This window comes from Diadema antillarum, unplaced genomic scaffold (assembly GCF_040938485.1).
Source record: "Diadema antillarum isolate AM-2024a unplaced genomic scaffold, OU_Dant_1.0 seq00001065_RagTag, whole genome shotgun sequence".
NCBI classification, from domain to species: Eukaryota; Metazoa; Echinodermata; class Echinoidea; order Diadematoida; family Diadematidae; genus Diadema; species Diadema antillarum.
In genome coordinates, this window is record NW_027271891.1 from 122,937 (window position 1) to 149,247 (window position 26,311).

The 26,311-nt window shown below is 39.0% G+C and overlaps 1 protein-coding gene across 1 annotated transcript; it reads right to left on the reverse strand.

The window, feature by feature from the left end:
- Positions 1 to 241: 241 nt before the first annotated feature.
- LOC139743287 (voltage-dependent calcium channel subunit alpha-2/delta-3-like) lies at positions 242 to 25,560 on the reverse strand. Its single transcript, XM_071653781.1, has 22 exons — positions 25,448 to 25,560; positions 24,859 to 25,008; positions 23,336 to 23,487; positions 22,317 to 22,469; positions 20,798 to 20,962; positions 20,024 to 20,152; positions 18,918 to 19,046; positions 17,523 to 17,644; positions 16,864 to 16,967; positions 15,002 to 15,255; positions 13,251 to 13,395; positions 12,496 to 12,642; positions 11,519 to 11,629; positions 7,996 to 8,101; positions 7,312 to 7,540; positions 6,482 to 6,637; positions 5,850 to 6,058; positions 4,975 to 5,176; positions 3,026 to 3,236; positions 2,274 to 2,412; positions 1,562 to 1,724; positions 242 to 455 (listed from the first exon to the last, which is right to left on the reverse strand). The coding sequence occupies exons 1-22, from the start codon at positions 25,538 to 25,540 to the stop codon at positions 242 to 244; spliced, it is 3,483 nt and encodes a 1,160-aa protein (XP_071509882.1). The 5' UTR covers positions 25,541 to 25,560.
- Positions 25,561 to 26,311: the final 751 nt, after the last annotated feature.

The window sequence follows — 26,311 nt, forward strand, 5'->3', positions numbered from 1 at the left end:
ACCTTTAACACTAGACACACATTCACTGGTTCTAACAAGAATATAATAACTCTCTATTTGCTGAAAATTATCATCTTTTTTGGGTAGCAAAACATGTTTTAAAACTTTAGAAGATTTTTTGAATATCAATGATAAATCAGCCATACAGAAAGCAGCAAACAATTGCACAAAAATCAGTCAAATAATCTTATGCTTCTGGATTAAGTGCATTATACAGACAAAACTTGTCTAGTGTAGAACACTAGTGTAGAACACTGCAGAATAGTAGCTGGATAAAGACGAGTATCATGAGGGAAGAGAATGTGCTGATCTGAATTGGAGGCGCTACGTTGAATTCACAGGGGATCGTGACGTCACGAATGATGGCACACTTGTTCTGACTGACCAGCGGGATCTTGTCATCTGTGTGTGCACAGGTGCCGTTGATGATGCGAAAGGCCCCTGTGGCTGACACCCTATAAAGATAGAAGAAAAAGTTTCAATCAATTCCTGTTTCCTGTATACATACTATGGGTAGAAGGAGATGCCTTAACCCTACAAAGGCCGGGGGGGGGGGGGGGTTGAATCAACCCCCCCTCGACATTTTTCGCAACTACTCCGCCGCGCGAAATTTTTTGACCGCGCCGTTTGCTGACTTTTTACTTTCAAGTCTTGCGCATCTTTTTACACCATTCTCGCGAAAATCGCGCATACCGTTACGACGCTGCGCGACCTTTTATACATGCCTGTCAGACCGGAAATGGCTCAAAAACGTGATTTTGTGTATAAAGTCTATGCAAATGGAGTTTTCTTTTCTTATTCATAAAGATATGATTATTTTCACTTTCATAGGCTGAAACTAATCAATTTTAGCATAATTATGCTTGAAATAGGTTCTGTCATAAATTTTGAGAAAAAAAAATGATAAAACATAAGGTCGAAAAAACAAAGAAAATACATAAGAAATTCATAAAACAATAAAATACATAAGAAATTGATTTTGATACCAGATTTTTTTTTCATGTACATTGTTCGGAATGCTACAAAGAATGTTATCACCAAAAATTAGGATTCTAGGAGCTTTAATTTCTGATTTAAAGCAAAAAGTATGATTTTATGCATATATTAACATAATTAATCATCATGATGAAAATTTCCATTTTTTTTTTTAATAGTTTGGTAGATTACGCCACAGGTAATGTATGTGCCAATTTTCATGGCGATTGCGTGAGCGACGGCCGAGATCTCAGGGGGGGTTGAATCAACCCCTCCCCGGCCACAGAACACCCAAGAAAGCCCGGCCTGGTTAGGGTTAAAGGTTTACTGGTGTTGTCCTCATTGGTCTGTCTTTCACAAGTTAGTCATCCTGACCACTTGAACATTTATAAAAACTCTTTACAGAAATCTAATGACTTGCTTGTTCCTCTATGGATTACTCAACATAAAGTTGTCACTGAAAGGCACAAGAAAATTTCAGACTGCACTAATGAACTCAAGAGAAAAGTCTTTAATTTGTTTTCCTTTTTTGTACTAATTTTTTTTTTACTAAAATTATACTAAAATCATGAACAATATGTCTCACCTGTTTGTTATTCTGCAGTTGAAGTTGAAGTAGAGGGTTTCCTTGGCATTTCGCCAGTTTTCCACCACCAGAAGGAAGAGATTGGTTTTGGGCAGAGCGGTCAGATAGTAGAAGCCAGACTTACAGGGACCTGAGATGTTTCCTGTTATCATTCCAGTAGATCCTGCAAATGAGACCAAATGCAATAAAAAATAAATCATTGCAACCTTCACATATTTACTATAACCAAAAAAGAAAAGAAAAAAAGAATCTTTAAGAAAATCTCTTGCACAGCTAGAAAATAATGTAAATTATGAAATATTGATAGCAGATGGTTTCATTCATATTATTCTTTTTTCTTTTTTTCAGATATACTCCAGAGAGGAGGAGCAGATTGTCTCGTGTAAGTGCTTGAAAAACAACATCATGTTTCATGGATAACAATTTCACTATTCAACAGAAGACAAGGAAAGACATAAATAAGATGAATATATCCCAATATCATCATCAGATGAGGATCTGGTTCATCATTGGACATTCTATAAATCAAATACTACACATCAGTTTGTATAAGCATTAGAATTTACTCAAACTCTGTACCTTCGATACATTCCAAACAGTTTGGCTCTCACTTTGGGCATGTTAGACTGTTTAGAAGGTACCTTGTGTGTGTAATTCTTACTAATTCCCTCAATGCATGATGTGGATTATCTGTATAAAAGCTTTCACTCACCCAGGGCCGAGAAGTTGGCTTGGTAACCAACCACATCCTGGATGCAACCAATGGAGTTGGAGAAGGAGGGGATGGGTCCCTTGTACCGGTAGAAGTTATCCAGCTCTTCTGGTGTCTTGGCAATACCCTCCAGGGAGACCTTGTTTATTTCGGAGACAAAGATAAATTTAACCTTTTATGTACCTAAGCACTCCACTTTAAGTACTGCCAAGCAAAAACTTTGTGTTTGCCATATGACAGATGCATCATTCAGAAACTAACTTTTGTCATTCTCATTGATTTTTCATTCCTCATCAACTTTTTGTGCACTAATTTGATTGTTGAGACTCGTAAGTTTTATTAAGTGATATTTCCTATATTTCCAATATCTGGAACCAGAGCTATGGAGTCCATGATAAGCACTTTATGGAAATGTATACATTTTGACGTAGCAATGGATGGTAAGGCGTTACTACTTGTATGTTTATTGTTCAGCTGAAGTGTTATAAGAGGATGATGTCCAAACTGGAATATGAATAAAGATGATCTGGAGGATTTCTTTTTTTTTTTCTTCAGAGGTGGGTGTTCACAGGATGCAGAATGAGGAAAACTAAAATATGTTTTAAAACATATGATTCATATTTGCACAGGAAGTGACCTAAGGGCATCAATAGAGGTCAACATACATCTTAGATTGCAGGGGCCTTTTAATTCCATTTCTTTGTTTACTGATGAGGATTCATCATACCACAGCAGACTTGGACTGCACTCACCCGGGGAGCGCCTGGAGACACACTGCAGCTTCCCTGGAAATCGATCTGTTCTTTCCGCTGGAAGAACTCATGTCTGTAGATGAGGTCGTGCATGATTTCCCCTTCCTTCTTGCCGAGCGAGACCCTGTTGTACTTAGCCGTGTCCAGATCACTAATGTTGAGGAACACGGGGTCAGTCACCAGGTTGGCATAGTTGTCAAAGAGATAACATCTGTGAGAAAAAGAGGGTAATGACAGCATTATTGCTTTGATATTCCAGGTTAGAGCTTATAAAAAGTAATCCTTGTAACTGATGGCATTCATTGTGCAAACATAGTGTTCTGTCCATACCAGACAATAACATCCTATTCTACAAGGCCAGTTTCAAAGTATGAAGATTCTTAGTTTGGTATGGATGGATGAATTTTCTTTTTGTCTTTTAAACTGTTGTGTTTATAAAGGGTTGGTCAGTTCACCTTTTCAAACTTTACTTTCTTGGGATCCAGTTTGTATCAAAAGTTCATGTAGACAATCCCTGGGCAAGATTTCCAGTCATCATAAATTATAGAATGGGTAGCGAGAATCCTGCGATCTGATTGGTCGAGAGCTATGTGTTGATTTTTACTGGCTGCACGCTACGTACGCTGAGTCACCGTGGTAAACATGTTATCGCGCACTTGTAGCAAGAGTACGCGTACTTGTAACAAAGGTTTGCGCACTAAGCAAGCGTTCGCGCACTCAGGTTGGCCATGCGTCCAGTAAATACTGATGCATGGCTGGCCGTGCGTCCAGTAAAAACTGATGCATGCTTGTTTACGGCAAGCCAAAAGGAAATGCATCCAGTAATTTTGTCATCGGGTAACACGATAGAAAAATGGGTTTTTGACAAGAAAATTACCCATTCTATAAATCAGATGACGCACATGTCTTTTCGTGCGTCAGTCGGAATATAGTGTGCACGCGGTAACTATGGAATTTAGCCTAAACCCACTCGGCTTCGCCTCGTGGGTTAAGCATTCCATAGTTACCTTATGCACACAATTCCGACTGACGCACTCAGACCTGTGCGTCATTTGTATACTACTTTATAGAGTAGGCATGAAAATTTGCATAATATGTTTAATAGTAAATTGCTTTTTTAATCTTTACACCACATGTGGGAAAAGAAAGGTGTCTCTGTGAACCATGGAAATGAATAACTTAATTAAACTGCAAAGGGTATTAAATTGAAAGGTTTTGTCTATTATCTATTCATTTATTCACTAACGGTATTGAAAACAACTACCATAGAAGTCCACAGGTCAAATTGAGGTAATTTACAATTACACCACATAACATTATTACATACAATGGATTATTTGTTCATCAGACAGAGTAACATACTAAAACAACAATCTCATACAATTACATAATTACATATAAATATGACATGTAAGTCATTTACAAATTACAGGTGACATTTGAAAGGCAACATACATAAATAGATTCACGAAATACAAACACTACTAAGCATATCTTCGCTGGGGCGACAAGACGTCGTATCTACAAAATGTCAAATGTTCAGGAGAGCCAAAAAACATGGCGGCCAAAGCACTGTGGCGAATGGGATAGCCTTTCCTTTGACATGCTGTGGTGGCTTCATTTTTGGAGTAAGACAGTCGGAATTTGGACAGGACATCACTTAACCCATTGTTTGCCCATTAATCAAGAAAGTCATTTTCACCAAAATTGCTGATACAAGGTCTTGTCACCCCAGCAACAATATATTTTTCACAAATTTAACATCCAAGCACTCTGCACATTTTTCCCTTGCACATACACACAGCGTATAGCTGTATACCCTTTAAAGTCTAGTCCCGAGTATGCCCAGGCAGGCGTCTATGGGAAATGCGTGTTACAGCTGTATAGCAAAATCAGACCGTTTTCAAGAGGTAAACATACACTTATGCTGATGGAAAGGTGATGACTACCTTGTCTGACAGCCAGGCTCTCCATTTGGGCATCTGTAGAAGTCACCACAGGAGTATGGCATGTCATTGTCATGCATGATGTTATAGACGTTCTTGTGGAAGTCATTATAGAGGATGTCTAGTGAGGTAACGGCCTCCACACGCTCTGAGGCACAGCGAGTATTCTTGGTGTATCCTGCTGCCTCGCTCTTGTAACATTTCCCTATACGTGTGGGAGACGGAAACAATCATATCAACATGGGAATGCGGTGATGTCAAAGCTAAAAGAGTGGTTTGGACTGATATCAAGGTATAGATGTCCACAGGTCACTGCCTTGACTTCAAAATGTTCAGAATGGGTGAATACTTATCATAGGAGGTGTGGTCAAGTGCAAAAAGCAATCAAAATGATATTTCTACCAACATTGGATTCTACAACCACCATAATGAATGGACAGAAACAAATGTCCTAGGTATCAATTAATTCAAGCTTGTCTGTGACTCACCCTCCACATCTCTTATTCTAATTTTGACCATGAAAACAAACACGCTGCAGTCTATAATTTGTCCAGTGAATGATTCACAAGGGATGATTGTACAAGTTCTGTGAGATAACAGCCCTATATATGCACCCAGCCTCATTTTCAGGCAAATCATGAAATACGCGCGTATATGTTTTTCTCTGTCAAAGATGACATATTATAGCACATAACACAATCTAAAACATACAGAAAAGAAACTTGGGTATGGGATATTCATGATCCGATTATGGCTAAACATATCACTTTCTGATAGCACATGATAATGAGAAATACTGATATGCCCTGCAGTCCCTAGAATACTGTTTCCATGGAAACCCTCCATTGGAGGAGAATGCATGTATTTGATTTCCTCACCTGAGATGCAGTCCCTGTTGGTATGACACTGGCATCCTCCTGGTAGTTTTCCTGAGAGCCCCTCACACTCCTCCTTAGTCTTGTTCTCCATACCCTCAAAGACTGCCTGAGAGAGACTGATAATCTTCCCCACACCAGCAGCATCCATGTAAGCCGTCGAGATGGTGGTCTTGTCAGGGTTGACGATGACACGGTGGAACCATGGCCGTCTACGGGGAGAGGAAGGAGGAGTTGCCTTGGAAATACTAAAGTGCATAGCTTTCATTATGAGTGAGGGTAAAATTTCTTTCCCTTACGAGACTGGATTATATGGTATGTTGTGGCATGTTCAGCATCCATTACACATAACAGCACAGTAATATCTTTAAAAAAAAATACTATCCAGGGGTTAAATTCACCGCCTTTTCCTCCTCCTCGGGGCAGATCGATGCTCTTGATGTATATTCAGTGATTTATGGACATCATAATCATCATGCAACAATTTATTAGGGTATACTGGATTTGAACAAATTTTGCATCAAACTTTACTATGCAAGATGTCTGGACCAATTTCCAACAGTGAGGAGTACAGAATGTGCTGAGTTGTGCTCAGACGGAAGTCTCCAAATTGAGATGTGCAAATCTATACTCACTTTGTAGGATCATAAGGTCGTCTTGACCTATGACCCGGGTAGGTACGAAACACTCCACTCCGGCACCCAATGTATGTCCACTTGACATCTTTTAGAAGGGGTGAGTTTCTGTCTCTCCAGATGGGTTCAATTTGAGACGTTATCAGTACGTCAGCCCTGTGCAAGATACAGACATTTAGAACACTTGATATCTTCAAGCTTGTCAGGCCTTTGTTTGTATAGATCAGAAGATCATGTGGCATGCATACTTCTATACTAACACCCTTCACTGGAGTACAGTCTGGTCACCTTGCAAGATCTGGTCACTGTCTAACTCCAAAGGCTCCAATCACGTCATTTCTACCTTACACCCATGGGTGCCCACAAGCCAGGGAAGTATAGAATTAAGGAACTTACATGATTTTGAGGGGTAATCACTGCATAGTCCAGTTGAGCATTGCACATGATGACCAGGGTACAATTGCTGAAAGTGACTTATATGTTATGAAGTCTGTTCCTACGTATCAAAATGCACATGCATTGTAACATAATAATCTGCTTTAGCTTAGTAGTGCAGTGAGTCTTGTATTTCAAATGTCGCAAGTAAATGAATTGGCTGTGGAATGTTATAAAGCAAGAATACCAAAAGATCTTTACTACAAACGTGTACCAGTATTCATTTTACACATACACACATACACAAAACTGAAAGCTTGATGAATTGTACCATTTGAAAAAGACATTTCATAAAGATTACTATATTGTTTATATAGTGCCAACCAAAAGTACATTAAATTTCGCAATTTATATAAAGACATTGGTACATTACACTTATTCAAAGATATTCCTACCTTGTATTCTTTTCAAAGTAGCCCCCTTCTGTACAGCCGAGGTCTGTCTCGTTGCCATTGAAGAATTTGTGTGCCCGGACTGTCTTCTTTGCCAAGTCATCATCAAAGAGGAAATCGTTTGGATTGCAGTAGCACTTGGGGGCAAATCTTATGGAGGAGTACTTGTAGGAAACCCTGAGTTTGGGATACTTGGGCTCATCATAGTACACCTCAATCTCGTCTATCAAACCTTGAAGAAATGACAACATATGCTTTCATGTTTATAAGGCTTCCTTTTCTCCACATACATACTGCACAATCATATGTAGTGGTTCCAATTTCTAGTTCCAGCTCTGAATCGCCATTGAGAAAATAATGTATTCCTTCCATTTCCTTAACATATAAATGTTCACGGTACAATACCTTACATAACAATGAATAAAAAAAGAAGAAATAAATACTGGGCAAATGCTATGTACATGTACTTAACCCATCAATTGAATTCTCTGATACGTAAACAATTTTTCTCACAGACACGAGTATTACATCACAAATGAGCCTGTTTTGTCAGCTCCATATCCCTTATTACTTCAAACATTGATTATCACGCAAGGCCCACTACCATCAAAGGGTGCAAAGTGAAATCTCCTTCTGTGTTGAAGTATAAAAAAATCCGAGATTGTATGCATTGTCTTTTAAAGTTACCTGGTAGGTCTTGCCTGGCTAGAGTGCTGTTATACTCAATAAGAAGGTTGAAGTAGCTGGTGTTGTAGCGGGACCGGTCTGGGGGCTCAGCAAGACGGCGAAAGATCTGTGGTTGATAAGACACACAAAACCTTACATATTCTTTCAAAACAAATATATATATAAGTATATAAGTAATTTCTTATAAAGCGCTATGTCCAGTTACAAACTACTCAAAGCGCTTTCTGCTCTCTCTTAAGAAAATAGAAAAGGTACAAATAAATAGTACATTACAATACAGTGCAATACCATACAAAACAATACAATACAATGACAATGCCTAACAGAAAAAGAAAAAAACACACACAAAAAAGAACCCTAATCATATGATTGAGCAAAAAGGTATGCCTTGACATGTCGTTGAAAAGTAACTAGGCTGTGCATGTTACGAACATTATCCGGAAGTTTATTCCAAAGTGAAGGAGCCAAATGGAGGAAGGCGCGATCCCCGTAGGTTGTCCGAGTTTTGGGAACATGTAGCACCGTCGAAGACGAAGAACGTAGGCTATAAGCTGACTGCTTTACTGTGACCAAGTCCTGAAGATACTTCGGAGCCATGCAATGTAATGCCTTGAAAACAAGGGTAAGAATCTTGTACTCAATCCTCTTCTTGACTGGAAGCCAGTGGTATTGTCTTAGTATTGGGGTGATGTGAACATTCTTCCTCACACGAGCTAGAACACGGGCGGCACTGTTCTGTACTCTTTGGAGGCGACAGATAGAAGAGTTAGGCAGACCAGCTAATACTGCATTACAATAGTCAATGCGTGACGATACTAGGGCGTGAATAACCTTGACTGCATCAGATTCAGACAAGAATCTGCGAATTCTTGCAATGTTCCTCAGATGGTAGTTGGCACTCTTACAGGCACTTGTGATGTGGTCATTCATATTCAATCTGTTGTCTAGGATCACTCCAAGGTCACGAACTGATTCCAAGAGCGACAGATTCTGGCCATTCAGGGAAATGTGCTCCATCTCAAACACAGAGTGTTGGTGTCGGGAACCAATCAGGATCACATCAGTTTTGTCATTATTAAGTTTCAGGAAATTGCCACTCATCCAGTCCTGCATTGCCGCCAAGCAATCCTGAATTTGCTGACAACAGACCTGATCGGTTATTCCTGGCTTGAAGGCAACATAGAGCTGCGTGTCGTCAGCATAGAGATGATAGCTCAGGCCAAAATGTCTTGCTATGTCACAAAGAGGAGAAGTATACATGGTAAAGAGGATAGGTCCCAGCACGGAGCCCTGCGGGACACCACATTCGATGTAACACTGCTTTGATGAAGAATCCAACAAAGTAACTACTTGGGATCTCAAAGTCAGGTAAGAGTGGAACCAATTGAGAACGTTTCCAGAGATTCCAAAATGAATGCATCATTGAATCTCTGGCCAGTGATGATAGATTGACGTTGATAACCTACAAGTATTTTCCTTAATCTTTCTTAACTCTTTATGTGCCACTGTGGAAACCCCCTGTGTGCCACATTATTCTGAGACACAAACGATGTCATGCTTTATAGTGAGTAAAATTGTAGAGAAAATGCCCAACTTTGCTTTGATGTAACGTGAATGATGTAACATGTATGACAAATCTATGACTGTTTTTCTTTCAAATGACTCGAATAGCTAAATTACTCTGAAGGCATGACTATTGCACACAAAACAGTGATAAAAAATTAGAATTTACACCTGAATCCAGTAGGGAACACCGCTTGTTAGTCAATCACTACATAAAATGCAAGCTATATGTGAGAGGAACAAAAGCGGGAGAAACGCTTTCACTGTACTGCCGCATTTGGCGATTTATGGATCGTAGCCATGCAGATTCCAACAAATCCACAGCATATATTTAGCAAACTATTATAGACATTTGAATGTTATGCCAACCATTACTTGCATTTTTTTCAGTCAGTAAGAGAGCTGATGAGATATAAGCAAGATGGGATATAACATTGCAAAAAGCATGAGAATGTGAATTACAGTAGGTTTTTCAACCTCATCATCTATGAAATAATCTCTTACAATGCAAGATCACTATCTTGTTGGGAATATAATCTAGTTAGCTGATTGAACAGTGGAATGAGACCAATATACATTTACACCAAAATCCATTAAAGGGATGGTATAGTTTTGGTTGAGGTGAGGGATCCAGATTTTTACTTTTTGCAAAATCATTAGAAATCACATATGAAAAAAGTAAAAAGCATACAATTCTAAGAGGAATTCAAACTTATTTGATAAAAATCCTATCTGAAATGGCCGAGATATCCATAAACAAAATAAAAGAAAGTGGTCCTAGTAAAAGGTGGATCCCTTTAATTCTTACTACTCTTTGTTTGCAGATTGGTGCAGAAGTCTGGAGTGTTTTCTACACTGCTTGACACAAACGTCTGAAAACTAATTGTCAATGAACAGAAATTAACTAATCCTCCTAATCCCTATTGTGTATGAACAGAGATTAACTAATCCTCCTAATCCCTATTGTGTCATCATGGCTTCTCTGTTTGATTGAGGCACATTAACACACTTGAGTAGGCTTACCAATCTACAAGCCTTTACAACTAGGTCAAGTTTACATGAATTACTGACTGCTGATGAAAAAGAATTTGGCAAGTCAAAGTTAACCAGTCAGCTACTATTATCCTTATTAACTCTAACTGCACTGGGGGGCCTTGGAGGCCCCCCCCCCTCGACATTTCGCACGATTACTCTGCAACACGCAATGCTCTCGCCGCGATGCTCCATAACCTATTTTTTTTGAGTTTCCCGCACATTTTGACACCAAATTTGTGATGCCTGGGGGTACGGTTCTGAAGTTACATGACTTTTTGTACATACACGTGAGGCCAAAAATGGCTACAAAATTTGATTTTGCGTACAAAGTCAATGTAAATTGAGTTTTTTCACATGGTTCATATAAATATGCTTATTTTTACTCTCAATGGCTAAAATTAGTTTGTTTTAGGAGTATTATGCTTCAAAAAGTGTCTGTGACAAATTTTGTTACCAAAAACAACAAAAACGAAAGGTTGAAAAAACAAAGAAATACATAAGAAATTCATGAAACAATAAAATGAATAAGAAATTAATTTTGATACCAAATTTTTTTTCAAGTACATTTGCTAAGAATGCCACAAAGAACAATTATACCAAAAATGAACACTTTTGGAGCTCTATTTACTGAGTTTGATGAAAGATTCTGATTTCTCGCATAATTATCATAATTAATCAAAATAAAATAAAAGTAGACTATTTTGGAAAATTTAAAAACACGATCTTGTAGATTACATCGCACACTACCATTGTGCAAAGTTCCGCGGCGATCGTGCGATCCACGTACGGCCAAGATCTTAAGGGGGGGCCCTTGAGGCCCCCCCAGTCTTTCGAGCTACCAAAATAGCCCAGTCTTTTTAGGGTTAAATGAATTCATGAGAACTTTTAACATACATGATGACAAGCTATGACATAATGCCCTCACCTTGTCTGTGTCTGCAAGGTTGAAGGCAAAGGAATAGACAGAGTCATTGAGAGAGGTGTAGAAGTAGGTGGCTGGCATCTTCTGGGTCTTCACTCCATCTGCAAAATCTCCCTGTAAATGGTTGAAAGGAGTGTCATATAGAAAGTTTGGCCCCTGGAAAACTCACTGGAACATTAATTGGTTTATTAAAGCCAAGAGGGGTACTAACACCCCTTTTATACTGGGGGTTAGCTCGCTCAGGTGCGCACCAGAAACAAGCTAACTCTCAGTATAAAAGGTTGAAAAATAGTTAGCCCGAGCTGGGGGGGGGGGGGGGGGAACAGGTCTAGTCACGGACATAACCTTGGGTGGTTGAGTATGGCAATATAAGACGACTTAACCCGACTTCAGAAGCGAGTTTTAATAAAGTCATGTGCAGTATAAAAGGGGTATAAGGTTTGTATCCTGACAGGTTACTCGATCAGACTATCAAAGGTCTCTAACTCATGGCTCTTGGTGATTGCATATGGATGAAGTGTGATGATGAGTGGTGGGCATGGTTGCATGTAGTTTGTACACATACTACTCAATCTAGTCAACATATCTTGTGGTATTTGACACTGGGACTCCTGTCAGATAACTTTTGTTATGGGACATTATACATAAAGACTGGGGAGATAATATCTTGCTGAAACAAAATAAAGTTGACATGTCTGATTATTGGATTTAGATATATGATTTATATATTACAACTCACATCACAAGTGTGCAACATTTGGTGGCTTGCATACTAAAAACCAAAGTGAGTAAAATAATCTTTCTTTTCTTAATACCGTCTATGAAATATCAATATTTCTCAGATGTATCCATGGATCCATGGTACCACTGACAGACAAAGATGTTCTTAAACAGAGGTGAAGAGGCTGAAATGTTTTTTATCCCTCACACCATTTCATACTACTGGATCAATAAAGCAGGACTCAAGAAGGTTGTTTTACCTTGGGGATTCCCCTGATGGCATCTTGGATGTAGAGGGAACCACTCTTACCCTGTCTCATCTCAGAAACTACCTTACTGAAGGCTTCAGGCTTCCCCTCCGGCTGCTCCAGCTTACCGATGTTGATGAAGATGGGATCGTCCACAAGCTGTGAAGCAGAAAAAAAGAAGTATGGGTGCATGTCAGTGACTCTGGATGATATGCACCCAACACCCTATTTCTATTTGAAATTTGGTGACATATGTAATGAATTAAATGGCAGGTGGTTTGAATGGGCACTATAGAGTAGATTAGAGAAGCAGTTTAAACCGTTGAAGACTAGTCCCGAGTATACTCTGGCAGGTGTCCATGGAAAATGCATGTTGTAGCAAAATCAGCCCATCATCAATGGGCTAACAGGAACATTCAGAGACAAATTTGTCAAATAGGAATTTCCAGCAATCTTTCATACTTCAGTATTACAAACGATTGTATAAATAGGAAAGCAACATTATGTTGATTAAATTTCTTTTTTTTCCTTAAAAAAACAAAACAAATTGAAAGAGGCATATTTCTATAAAACAGGAAAACTTGGTAGGTATGGGCTTGCAGTACTGTGATCCTGAAGACAGAAGTTCAGTATTGGAATCATTTTTTTCTTAGGTTTTTTCATACTTGTTTGATCACGAAAATAAGATTTCCTTGCTTTTCTATACCTTTTCAGTATGGAATAGGTCATATTGTAAATAAGTTTGGATCTTTCTTCAAGTGGCTTACCGTTTTACTGGGTTTTAGCAATGGATGGAAGATGGTTTCTCCTTCGTTGTCAATGAGGAAGGCATAGACGCTACCCCACTGATTATTGACAATCAGGTTTTCAATCTCATCCAAGGTAGCATCAATCCCAACCACTCCGATCACACTGTACACAGTGACAGACAAACGTGTGGAGAAAATGATAAAGTTAGTCTTCTAATTTCCCTGTATCACTGTATAATTACAAATTAGACTAGAAATGTTGCTATGGCGATGGCATGCCTCCGCCATAATGTATGATTCTTCTAATGGTCTATTTAATACATGCTGACAATGTGTGATGACAGTTTCATCTAAATGGCAAAATATTAATACGACATATCATTATGTGTTGAATGTTCACTTTCCTTGAACTAGGTGTAATTGGATAAATGGCTACATTTTCTAAGAGAGCATGTATGTGGGGATTTGAGGACTTATACTTGAATTTTGACCCTTTTATAAGTCTATGGATTGAGTAATTTTCAAGGTATAGAAAAAAGTGTAATTTCTGTATTAGATAGTACATTGTTAGCATTTTCACCTGGCCTTTTACCCTTGACCCTATGACCTTAGAAATACCTAAGAGAATCACTGTCATGCAGAACATGCATACATAAGTTTCATGATGAAACCTTGAGCCACTTCCAAGTTATGGAGGAAGAAGAGAAATGTAGCACTTTTACTTCACCTTTCACCTTTTGACATCCGACCTTTTTTCCAAAAACTCCCCAGAGAATTTCTATTGGGTAATACATGCATTCACCAAGTTTCAAGAAAAATTCTGAATGCATTGCATAAATATGATGGAAAAAGTGAAATCTAATGAGTCAACCTTGACCTTTGACCCCCTGATCTTAGACCTCATGACCCACAAAATTCCCTAGATAATCACTGCCAGTAAGTACATGCATATGTACAATGTTCCATGAAGATACCTTGAATCATTTCCGAGATATGGAGAAAAAAGTGAAATTTTAACATTTTCATTTGACCTTTGAACTTTGACCTCATGACCCGTAACTCTCACTAGAGAATCTTTATTTGATAATACATGTATGCACTAAAGTTTCAAGAAAATACCTTCGGGCATTGTATAGATATGGGGGAAATAATGAAATTCTGCACATTTGACGTGACCTTTTGACCTTTGACCTTGAGAATCTGCGTCCAAAAGTTGACCGGCACAACTTCACCCCCTCAAACATATACCTGCCAAGTGTCATTAGGATATCTCAAACAGTTGTTTAGTTATGTTGTCCACAAAATTAATTACAGACGGACAGAAGGATGGAAGGACGGACAACCCGAAAACATAATGCATCCGGCGACACTTCGTGGCGGAGGCATAAAAATATCAATACAGAAGTAACTCCCTCTAGAGGTGCAAAAAGAAAAAGAAAAATAAGGCTGCTTTAATATTGTGCTGCTAGGCCACTGCAATTGCACAATGTATCTCATAAAGCAGGGTTTACAGTGTTGTTGCAATCAACATAATTAGGATTTAATGACTAGAACATCTTGTCAAACAGCTAGTGAATGGAGTTTAGATATACACTAAAAATGGATTCAAACTACAAATGTAACATGACTACTGGTTTGACTAGCAATATTTCTCTGTCAACTTTCCCTCTAATGGTCTGTTAACTTTCCCTCTAACGGTAAATAGACAGCTAAAGTATGAGTGATATCTTACTTGGATAAATGAAGTAAAGGGATAATAGATATTGAACCTGTTTGTAATCTTGCTGATGGCAGGAATGGCTATGGTGACCATAAGGCCCAGCCCCCACGAGTCAAGGTAAGGAGCAGTCCAGAGGCCAGTAGGGTTGAGGGAGTTGTTAGACAGGAAGGTGAAATATTGACCCATCTGAGAGATCAGATCTTCGCCATTCAGCAACTTCTGCATGTGACCTTTGTTGTCACATGACAGCTTGCCAGGAAACTGTTCCCCGTCGTCCATGGTCAGGTAGCTGAAGATCCGAGCCTGGTAGGAGATAGAGGCAGACACCGTCTTATCACATCAAACTCAAGTTTTCTTGATTTATATGTGTCATTCTTAGCCCACACCGTGTTTTATTGATAAATTAACACAGAGATGTCTTGAAAGCAAATTTTAATGCATTACCTAAACCTTCTGAAGCCTTTGGTGTCAAGACAACCTGTGATATATGAGAGCTTTCAAAACCGTTTCACCTTGGAGGGTGAGTCCAACTGGGTTGATGTGTCCCATTGAGAGGTTGTGTCTAACTTAATAAGCTACAATCAAGTTTTAGGGCCAGTTATTTGACTGCCAATTAAAAGAGAAAAAAAAGGCAAAGTATAGCATGTGCATAGGTTCAGACAGGGAGAGTGTGCACTATCCTAAACTCACTCTTCACAAACTGAATCTGCAAATATATCAAAATACATGTTTTTAGGCATGGTAAATGTATGTTGGTCAGTTTTCAAGACGGGAGGGGGGGGGGGCAAAACTTCAATCATCACCTCAATTTCATGAACATAGCCCAGTATTTTTAAAGGAAAGTGGAATATTCCAGACATGTTTTTTTTTTCTTCTTCTTTTTAAAACCTGAAATCACTTGATAATTATCACAAAAACAATTTCTGTATACCTCATTTTGGCTACAACCATATGTGACCCGCTACAACAAAAGGATCCTAAAGTTGCTATGACGGCTGAGCCGAGAAAATCGAGTTTGAATTCACATCATCAAAATTGGTCAAAACAATCGGATTTCTGTTTTTAGCATAATTTTGTAGTCTAATGTTTTGTCTATCATCTGCAAAAATTTCGAAGCTAAATGATCAAAGGCAAGAAATCAGCGTTTTTATAGGCCATGATTTTCCGACTTTCAACGTAACAGAAACGCGTCATCAGGTTTGGATTTAGCACCACAGCTATACTCCGCCCCTAGCAATGAGGGAGTGATCTTATTGGTCAGTGCGTGGCACCCTGATTACTGATTGGTCGTGCGTAGACCGCTGGCGCTAAGCTTCATCGCGGAGGTCGCTTGGAGCAGGTCTTCTATTGTCAAGCGTTGAAAACTGTGTCGCCTCCCCTTGATCATGATAGCGTCGGAAGGAAAACTTTGAAGGCGTTTTTCTCGAAACTCTGATTTCCTCAACCACTTGACATGTGCTAATAAAACCATCGATATCTCCGCAACCGAGAACTTTTATGGGTTGTGCTATATATGAAATCAAAGAAGAAGAGTAAGGAAATAATGTCACTCCATTTTCAGAAAATTGTCCTCCCCCGACTTTCGGATCCTTTTGTTGTAGCGAGTCACATATAAATATTCTCAATTACATTCAGTATATCCCCTGGAAATTATATGCTCCCTTTGTCTTGATTTTGAGACTTTCTGTTTATGAATAAAGTTACTTATTTTTCATTACTGAGAGAGAGAGAGAAAGAGAGAGAGAAAGAGAGAGAGAGGGGAAGAGAAAGAATTACATTATTCGAGCCACTACCACTACGGTTCAAGATAATAGTCCATGACATCAAGACGGCTGCTGGGTAAGTGATTCACAACCATGGGACTGCGGTAAAAAAAAAAAAAAAAAAAAAATTGGGGTCTGCTACACTCACCTTTGGATGGGCCTTGCTGTTGAGACTGGTGACAGTGTCCCAGACTTTCTCCCACTGATACTTGCAGATAGGACCAGGAACAAAGCCACTGCGGGTGTAGTAACCTATGCAGGACAGAAAACATTGTTAAACTGTCTTAGTTTTGTTTCATTTTTTAATTCATACAAGAGCACTGGAAGGCTACTATATTTACATCTGAAAAAAAAACCTACTTGTGGAAGATTTCTTTTACTGAGCTTTGTGTGGCACATATACTGCTGGCACACATGTCCACAGAAACTAATTATGGTAAATGAACAGAGATTATGCAATATTGTGGAGTCCTGTACTGAACGGGGAAGTGTTCACGCATACGTCACATTCAAATCGGGATCAGAGTCAATATTTTTGCATGTCTTTAATTTCGCGAACAGCACCCGACTCGCGAAATTCACAAAAATAAAAACCTCTCGAAATATTTGGCGTAAACAGTATAAGGCACATTGCTACAACTGAGTAGCTAGTAGCATTGCAACTAGGTCACGTTTGGACGGATTTAATGAATGCTCTGAGTAAAAAGCTTGGCAAGTTCAGCTAAGCTTGTGCCTAGGCAGCTGGGGTTAATGGGCCCTAACCTTACAAATGAAATGATTACAAATTGTCTTGTGATTTGTGTTTACCTGGTCCACACCTGACATGTTCTCCATCTGTATCCTTCCCATCAGTCACCAGGATGATGAGGGCCTGACATCCTGTCCGTGATCGACCACGCAGCAGCTCAAAAGCTTTCTGAAAACCATGTCTACAGGGAGAATGTATGAAAACTTCTTGACATAACACCTCGATAACCTCTATGGACTTAACCCTATTCTGAATGGCGGGGGGGGGGGGGGGGGGGGGGGGTGTAAAATTGACCCCCCCCTTGACATTTCGTGCTACGATTCCGCAATGCGCAAAGATTTTGCTGCGTCGTTTCATGACTATTTTCATTGAAGTCTCCCGCATATTTTGCGACCAAATTTGCGACGTCCGGGTACACCGTTCTGAAGTTATGTAACGTTTTGCATATGCATGTCAACCCCAAAACAGCTCAAATTAATGAAATCGTGTGCAAATCCAACACAAATTGTGTTCTTTTGTAAAATTGATATAAATTAGATTACTTCAACTTTCAACCATTGAAATTAATCAATTCTATTGTAGATAATCTTGAAAAAGAAACACAAAAAAGAAAAAAAAAGGTCGAAAAAACAATAAAATACATAAGAAATTAACAAAACAATAAAAAACAGAAGAAACTAATTTTGATTATGCTATTTTTTTTGCATGAAAATTGTTGGATGTTTCTTGAGGAACTCTGACACAAGAATTTAGCAATCCTTCAGTCTTTTTAATAGAGTTATAGATTAAAATACGATTTCATGCATAAATTTGCATAATTAATTCACTAAAAATACAAAGCTAATATTTTCATATTGTATGACAATGTAATCTTGTAGTGGACATCCAGCTCTATCTTCAGGCGAAATTTTGCGGCGATCGCGTGATCGGCGGCCGAGATCTGAAGGGGGGGGGGGTCAAATTGACCCCCCCCCCCCCCCCCCCCCCCCCCCCCCGTAAAAACCTGGTCTCAAATAGCCCAGTTAAAATAGGGTTAATACAGGACATTTGTATTTCAAACACATTTTTATATCTATCAGGTATCATAACAATAGCTGAAACTGTAATTTACAGTATTAATTTGCAGTAAAGAAAGACAAAGTCTGTAAGTTATGTGCTCTTCTTGTTTATTTGTGCCGCATCATTTGCATGAAAGATGAATGGGAATGATTATATTGATACAATCAAGCTGGAAAGAATTGGGGCTTGACTTTCAAAATGAAACAGACAACATAATATTATATACATACTTCACAATATATGATATAACATGCTATCAAAACACAAACACAAATTTCCCCTCTGAATACAGGACATAAGTTGTAGCTGTATTTTGAAGGCCACACTGCAACCCAAACTCATATCAACTCATGGCTAGCACATTGTCTCTGCTTTTAAAAGAAAATTCCACTTACTTAAGTTCACTTGTTCCACCTGGGACAAGATTGCTGGTCTTGGAGTAGAGATCCTTGCGGTGGGCCGTAGTGGCAGGAACCAGCGTGTCATTCTTACAACTCTGTACCTCTGTTTCATAGTAGTACCATCTGAATCACAGGAAGAATGTAACATTGAATAACACATGTAAGAGTCTTATTGGCAGAAGCTATACTTGCAAAACAATCAATCGATACAAAGATGAAGTGGACTTTGTTGTAGCAACCTGGCAGCACTATAAGCAATTCCTGGACAACAGGCACTAATGCCTAAGGCACTAAAGACCTTTAGTCCTCACATGCATGATACCTAAACTTGTCTGCAGAACTTATAGCACTCAGTTTGTGAAATAGATTACAGAGGACATTGTAAATTCATGAACAGCACACTATTTTATTGGGAAAAGTCATCAGTGGCTTTCCACTGAGATGTCATAAAACTGAAAATTGCTCTGACTACAGCATACTACTTACAAGACGGTCATTTTCATGACGTAAAAAAAAAAGAAATAGCTACAAATGTATCTTGTTGTAGCACACAAAGGGAGTAATGATGACAATGTTAATGATAATGAGATTATGAAATAAGTAATAATGATGAGGATTACAATATCACCACTACTAATTTATGGTAATGACAAAAGAACTTGTAAAAAATAGAAAATTCAGCAATGTGAGAGTGCAGACCTCCACCAAGCACCTCATTTCCCCTAATATACATACATACTGAAATGACCATATTGCCCAATGATTCAGAATCCTTTCTAGTGTCTCTACCATAGCTTCCTACTGCACCTTGCCCGGTTGCGCACCTCAAATGTGTGCAGCTTGAATCCCCTGTTTGTTGGCCCTATTTGCAAATGGTAAAAAAATTCTTACTTTTTTTTTTCCATTCCTGGATCCAGACGGTGATCCGCATCACTACCAAAATTCAGTCTCTTCCTTGTGCCATTATCAACTTTTCCTGTAAATTTTATCCCCATCTGTTCACAACTTATATTTTCAGCGTTATTTTGCCATCAGAAAAACCAATGTCAGTAAAAACACAACCTCCATGGTGGAGGTAGAGATGATTATTTTGAACTCACTTGCCCTCTCCATCCCAGTGGCTGGCCCGGGCACAGATGATGTTGACATAATCCTGCTTGGTCAGAGTGTCCAGGACAGTCTTTACAACCTCTGTGGCTATCTTAAACTTCTCTCCTCGCATTGAGTAACTGGAAAGAGAGACATAGCACCATTTCTTCTTGCTTGCACATGCATGAGCTCTACACTTCTGAAATACACTTTGCAGCCATTTCAAAACACAACCTAATAATACATGTACATGCATGGGACAGAAAAATGTATTTATCATAATTATTGTGCAAGAATACACTACTCACTTACTAGTGCATTAAGACAGAGAAACCTGACAGGAAATACAAACTAAGATTAGAGGATGTATGTATTAGTGTGGGTACAGCTATTAAACCTTGTGTAGAACCCACTGAAAATGCAGGCAGTCCTATATATATTAAGCATGATGTATTGGTAAACATGACCTCAATTATAGGCCTAATTCCTCTTTTATCTTTTCTCCTATTAGCCATAAGTTGGAATCTGAGTGTTACTTGGCTTGTTGTCCAAATATTTAATCTTTGTGGCTGTTTTGTTTACACTTGGTCCTTAAATACCCATTAATTGACAAGAAAGTATCTGTATTCATGCGTAGTACATACAGCCACTATTGAGCTTGGAATTTTACACAATGACATGAAGGACTTATTTTCCATTCTCTATCAAAGCAATAAATAAGTATATACAGTATTAATCACTGTAAGCATTCTGAGTTCGAAGGTACTTTAAAGCATGAAACCAACCTGCAGTCAAGAACAATGACGACATCTTTGGGCCCACTGGTGGCAGCGATGTACCAAGGTCTGACCCGTGGATCATAGTCATTGTAGAACCCCACAAAGTTGGTATCCCACTCTCGTCCAGGAAAGAGTCTGACAAGCCCCTCAACAGAGCCAAAATACTGCCACCTATGGGTAGACGAAACACAGCATTCTCAAACAGATTTTATGTCACTACATAGCTCACACGAAATAGTTTGGGATATGCAGGTATACAACATGTACAGAGATTAACCTGTTGAGGATGAGTCCCAAGTATACTCGGGCTGGTGTCTATGGGAAATGCGTGTTGTCGCACAATCAGTCCGTCCTCAACAGGTTAAGAAATTGCATACAGCAAGTTTTTAGGCCATGAATGAGGTTGAAGGAACATAACACCAATCATTTACAGTTGAATACAGACCTCTTCAGAGCAAAATACAATTAATACTAAATGTGATTGATTCCCCTTTTATGGGAGTAAACAAAACTGAATTAATTAATGACAAAAAGATATTTTTTGCCAAAAATATAGTTACCATGGCAAGATGTGGTCCAACAAGACTTTATCTTGAACATCCATACTTATGGCAATAATGTGCACAAAGACTACTACAATGTAGTAACTATAACCAGCTCAACACTGTGGAAGCACTTAACTTTTGTATTATCCTCCCCCACCCCCCCCAAAAGCGATTGCCATGGCAACAGTGTACTGAACTCTTGACAAAACAGTCTGCATACTGACATCCTAAGGTCATGGCAATGTATGTAATATCCTATACAATTTGCTCCAAATGTTGAAGTAACTTGGTCACATTTTTTTTTTTCTTTAACCTAATAACGTTGGCATGGCAATGGCTCTTCACACACTGGAAAATACAAAGGTGAAACATTTTGCAAAGAATGGTATTAAGTCATCAACCTAGCACTCAAATCGTGACAACTGACGACCAACAAATATTGACAGATACTGTAAAACTAGGAATGTTCGCATGCATTTTAATTTCGCGAATTTCGCGAGCGCCAAGATGCGCAAAATTAAAATGTACGCGAAATTCCTTATCTACACTATATGCAATGAATGCTATCTACACTATATGCAATGAACGCAAGTGGCAATTTGCCAAAATTTCTTGCCACGAAAAAGGCCGTCGGCTCCAATTCGCGAAAATTTCGTGCCGCGAATATATTATATTTTACAGTATGCAGGTCAATTTCTTTTGTTTTTTGCGACTAGGGAACCAGCCCGAAGTCTAATGTTCCAAGAAATTTACAGCCATGATGGCACGCTGACAGGCTTTCCAATTTCTTTTTAATATATATGCAGTGCTACTAGACTAGAAATCTTTATTTAATACATCCAAAGAGAGATGATAAAATCTCCACAGACTTTGTGGAGAATATACCAGCTTCCCATATGTAGTGGGATTCCAATCTTCACATCAGGACATGGATTGATTGACTTACAGGTGAGGAGTCTTGAAAGCAACAAAATACTGACCTCAACTTTGGGTCATCTGCAACATTTTCTTTGAAGGCTTCGTCTAGACCAGTGGTGAAGTAGGTGGTTTTAATGACCCCCTGACCATCACGCATCACACTGTCCGATACCTTGATGATGCTGGATGTATTGCTGACTCTCTGCTTGAAATATCTGAAAAAAAAAATTGAACAGAAACATTACGAAACAAGCAAGGCACTTCCCAAATGTTACCAACATTAATTTTTTCAATGAAGAGTGGAAAAAAAGGGATTCCATCAGGATTTGAAGCCGAGACCTCCGGATTGCTACACAAGTGCTCCACTGACTGAGCACTATAGAAAGCCATAATACAGTGTTTGTCACAGAAACCCCTTATTCTCGATTTCTCATATGGTCAGAAGCTATTGTAGTGTGTGTGTGTGTGTGTGTGTGTGTGTGTGTGTGTGACACAAACATTAAACCTGGCATACACCTGAAGGATGGAAATCAACTTGGGGATGTATGTGAGAGATTACCGAAGTGATGCAGCATTTTGAATAATAATGATAAATGCAAACAAAGGGAAAGTGACCAGAAATGTATCAATATCAATGAAAAACTGAGGATAAAAAAAGGATTCCATCTGGAATCAAACCCCAAGACCTCCAGAATGCCAGACCAGTGTTCTAATGAGCTAAAGAAAGCTCTATGGTAGTGTTAGTCCCAGGAATCCTTATTCTCAATGCTTGTGTGGTCAGAAGCTATTGTAGTGTAGGTGTGTCACACACACACACACACACACACACACACACACACACATTAACCCGTTAAAGACTACTCCCATGTACACTCTGGTAGGTGTCTATGGGATATGTGTGTTAAAGCAAAATCGCCTCGTCCTCAAGACATACACCTGAAGGATGAAAATCTATTTTTGAGAAGAAAGAAGTGTAAAATGTTAGGACTACTACAATGTACGAACTCTTATGACATTCATGTGGGGAGAGAGAGTGTTTCTAGATTGTGGACTCAACAAATATTGAAAGGAAGAGTCTTACGAATTGAAGTTGAGGTCCTTTGGAAGTTTGTTGGCGATGTCAGAATCCCGGTAGATGGTATCATTGAGGTCTGACAGTTTGCTGAAGGAGAATGAGTCCATAGACTGATTGAAGAAGCTATCATGCAGCTCCACCACCTTCTCCACTAGTTTCTAGAAAGAATTTTAAAATAATATTCAAGGTAAGTTCAGTGTCATCCAAACTAAAGCAGCGTAATGAAAACAGACATGTTTAAAGGGACTGTACAGTACTGGTTGAGGTGGGGATTCGTGTTTTGAACATTCCTACAATGTAAGTGAGATAATGAGAAACTTCGTATGAAATATGAAAGAGCATGTAATTTTAAGAAGGATTCAATGTTTATTTGATGAAAATTGGTTTTCAAATGGCTGAGATATCCAAAAACAGTGATAATGATAAAAGGCAACAGGCCACACCTTTTATTAGGATCTCTTTGTTTTGCCCTGTTTTTGGATATCTCAGCCATCTCAAAACTGATTTTCATCAAATAAACTTTTGATACCCCTTAGAATTGCATGCTCTTTGACATCTCATTGTGTGGTTTCTGAATATCTCGCAAAACGTTAAAAGCTAAATCCTCACCTCAACCAGAACTGTACACACCCTTTAAAATCTGTTCGTAGGTTTCTGATTACACAGTAGACATAGTGCACAGTGTATGCATTTGTTACAGTCAGAATTGATCAATGTACGGTACTTCATATCCAAGACGAGTCTAACATGTTTTATCATGCATGTTGCCAAAGACCAATACCCAACATCACTTTGTATGAAAGTTGCCAGAATTTTAACAAAACAGAACAGTCAATATTACTATCAGAATAAGATATTAAACTCTTATGTTGCCAAAGACCAAGAACGACATCACCTATTTTGTATGAAAGTTGTGAATTGGTAACTTCCTAAAGTTTTAAGAAAACAGAACATTTACTGTAATTATTATAATCAGAATAAGATATTAAACTGTTGTGTTGCCAAAGACCAATACCAACATCACTTACTTTGTATGAAACTTGTGAATTAGCAACTGCCAGAAATTTTGACAAAACAGAACATTAACAGTCAATATTACTATCAGAATAAGATATTAAACTGTTATGTTGCCAAAGACCAAGAACGACATCACCTATTTTGTATAAAAGTTGTGAATTAATTGGTAACTGCCTAAAATTTTCAGAAAACAGAACATTAAATTTTACTGTAATCATTGTAATCAAAATAAGATATTAAACTATTATATTGCCAAAGACCCAATACCAACATCACCCACTTTGCATGAAAGTTGTGAATTGACTCACTGCTGCAGAAAATTTGAACACAACAGAACAGCACCATCAGTGGTTACAATCAGAAGTGAACATTAAATTTAGTTTGAGCATCAGGCAATCACAAATGGTTGTTTTTTGTTTTTGTCGTTTGCTCTTTGCAGATGTTGTGTGAAGATATATGAGATGGATATTCTGATGTCTTCACGAAGTCCTGTGTTTTGGTGACCTGCTCACCCGAGCTGATCTCTCTTTCTTGACAAAGTAGTCTCCAAGCAAGGCTTTGACTCTCTTCACCGTATCGTTGCCGTCCTTGATCTGGTAGGTGTAGTTGGCCGTGTCAAAGAAATGTTGGGTGTGATGTGACTGCAGACCATCACTCGTAAGCTTTGGGGACAAAAAGTAGGGGGGGGGAGAAAACAATAGGACACAATTTAAATCATGAGATGAGATGAAATACTGGGAGTTAAAATCTGTCAAAATACTTGTCCAAGGTTTAATTTTGCTAGCAGAGGCAGCAAAAAAAGCCTGTAGTGAGTTTTTAACGCCACAACATGATTCCACAGTGCAATTACCTTACTGATAAATAATATCACTTTATTCATAATACTTAAGCTTCTATTTGCTTTGATCGCCATGTATTCTGTATGACATTAACACATACTTCTGGCAGTGATCATCTGCCTATCACACACAAGCACTGTTCTTTGATACAAAGCTTCTCAGCAAGTGAAATGTCCAGAGGCACATAGGTCCTGCTACTAGTACTACTAGTAGACAAAATTTCAATTGTGTATGAACCACACTCCTAATAATCAGAACTAACCTGTACAATGTAGTTTTGGACAAGAGTCGCCCAGTTTTGCACATGACCAGCAAGACGACCATCCTCACTGCTCTTGTGGTAGCTGTACATCATCTCATCATACTGCTGGATCTCAGCCAGGCCAAGCCCAGGCAGGCCTCCAATGGCTAGTATCACCACCAGAACCACTCCAAGACATCGAATGTGCACCATCTTTACAAAGACGTCACTTTGAAGACTTGCCATGTCTTTTTCTTCATGAGACTGTCACAAGCAGACTGGAACGAGGAAGCATCCACGTACTGTGTAGGCAGGTGGTGTCGATTGTGTGTTCTAGGGATCTCTCTCTACATAGATTTAGGCCTATTCAATACAATTGAACAGATCTGGTGCTCTCCCTATGCATAAGAATTGGGTGCATTTTGTCCATTCTTGTGCCCGACGTCCTGAGATCAAATATCAGAGATAGAAAGGCAAAAGTTACCTGCTTCATCATAAACACAGGATGCTCACACCACACACACACACACACACACACACCTATGTCCTACATGTACATGTAGACTAAACCCTGGGGCGCTAAACCAGTAACAGCGTCGCTGGTGCGCCGGTGTAGTTACGACTGTAGGCCCCTACTTGGTTGTTGTTAAATGACAACTGTGTATTTTTACTATTAGGCCTGTGCCTGGAAATTGCTTCTGTCTGACATTAGCATCTGAACTTTACCGGTAAGTTGTGTCTACGCTACAGACTGGCAGCACAGTGTGTCAGTGGGGTTTCCATTTATGATTTAATTGGGGTGCATATGTGGGTGGTGGGGGGGGGGGGGGACCGTTGCCCCTTCACCCCATCATCAGCCATCCACCCGCAGCCCCCATCTCCCCC

Bases quoted from the DNA above. Each gene is read 5' to 3' on its own strand.
- LOC139743287 (XM_071653781.1), bottom strand. From the start codon at position 25,540: ATGATGTACAGCTACCACAAGAGCAGTGAGGATGGTCGTCTTGCTGGT. The intron at 13,396-15,001 runs GTTCAATATCTA...CACTGTGTACAG, and splicing joins ATCAGCAAGATTACAAACAG to TGTGATCGGAGTGGTTGGGA. The intron at 6,638-7,311 runs GTAGGAATATCT...TATCTTGCACAG, and splicing joins TACTTTGAAAAGAATACAAG to GGCTGACGTACTGATAACGT.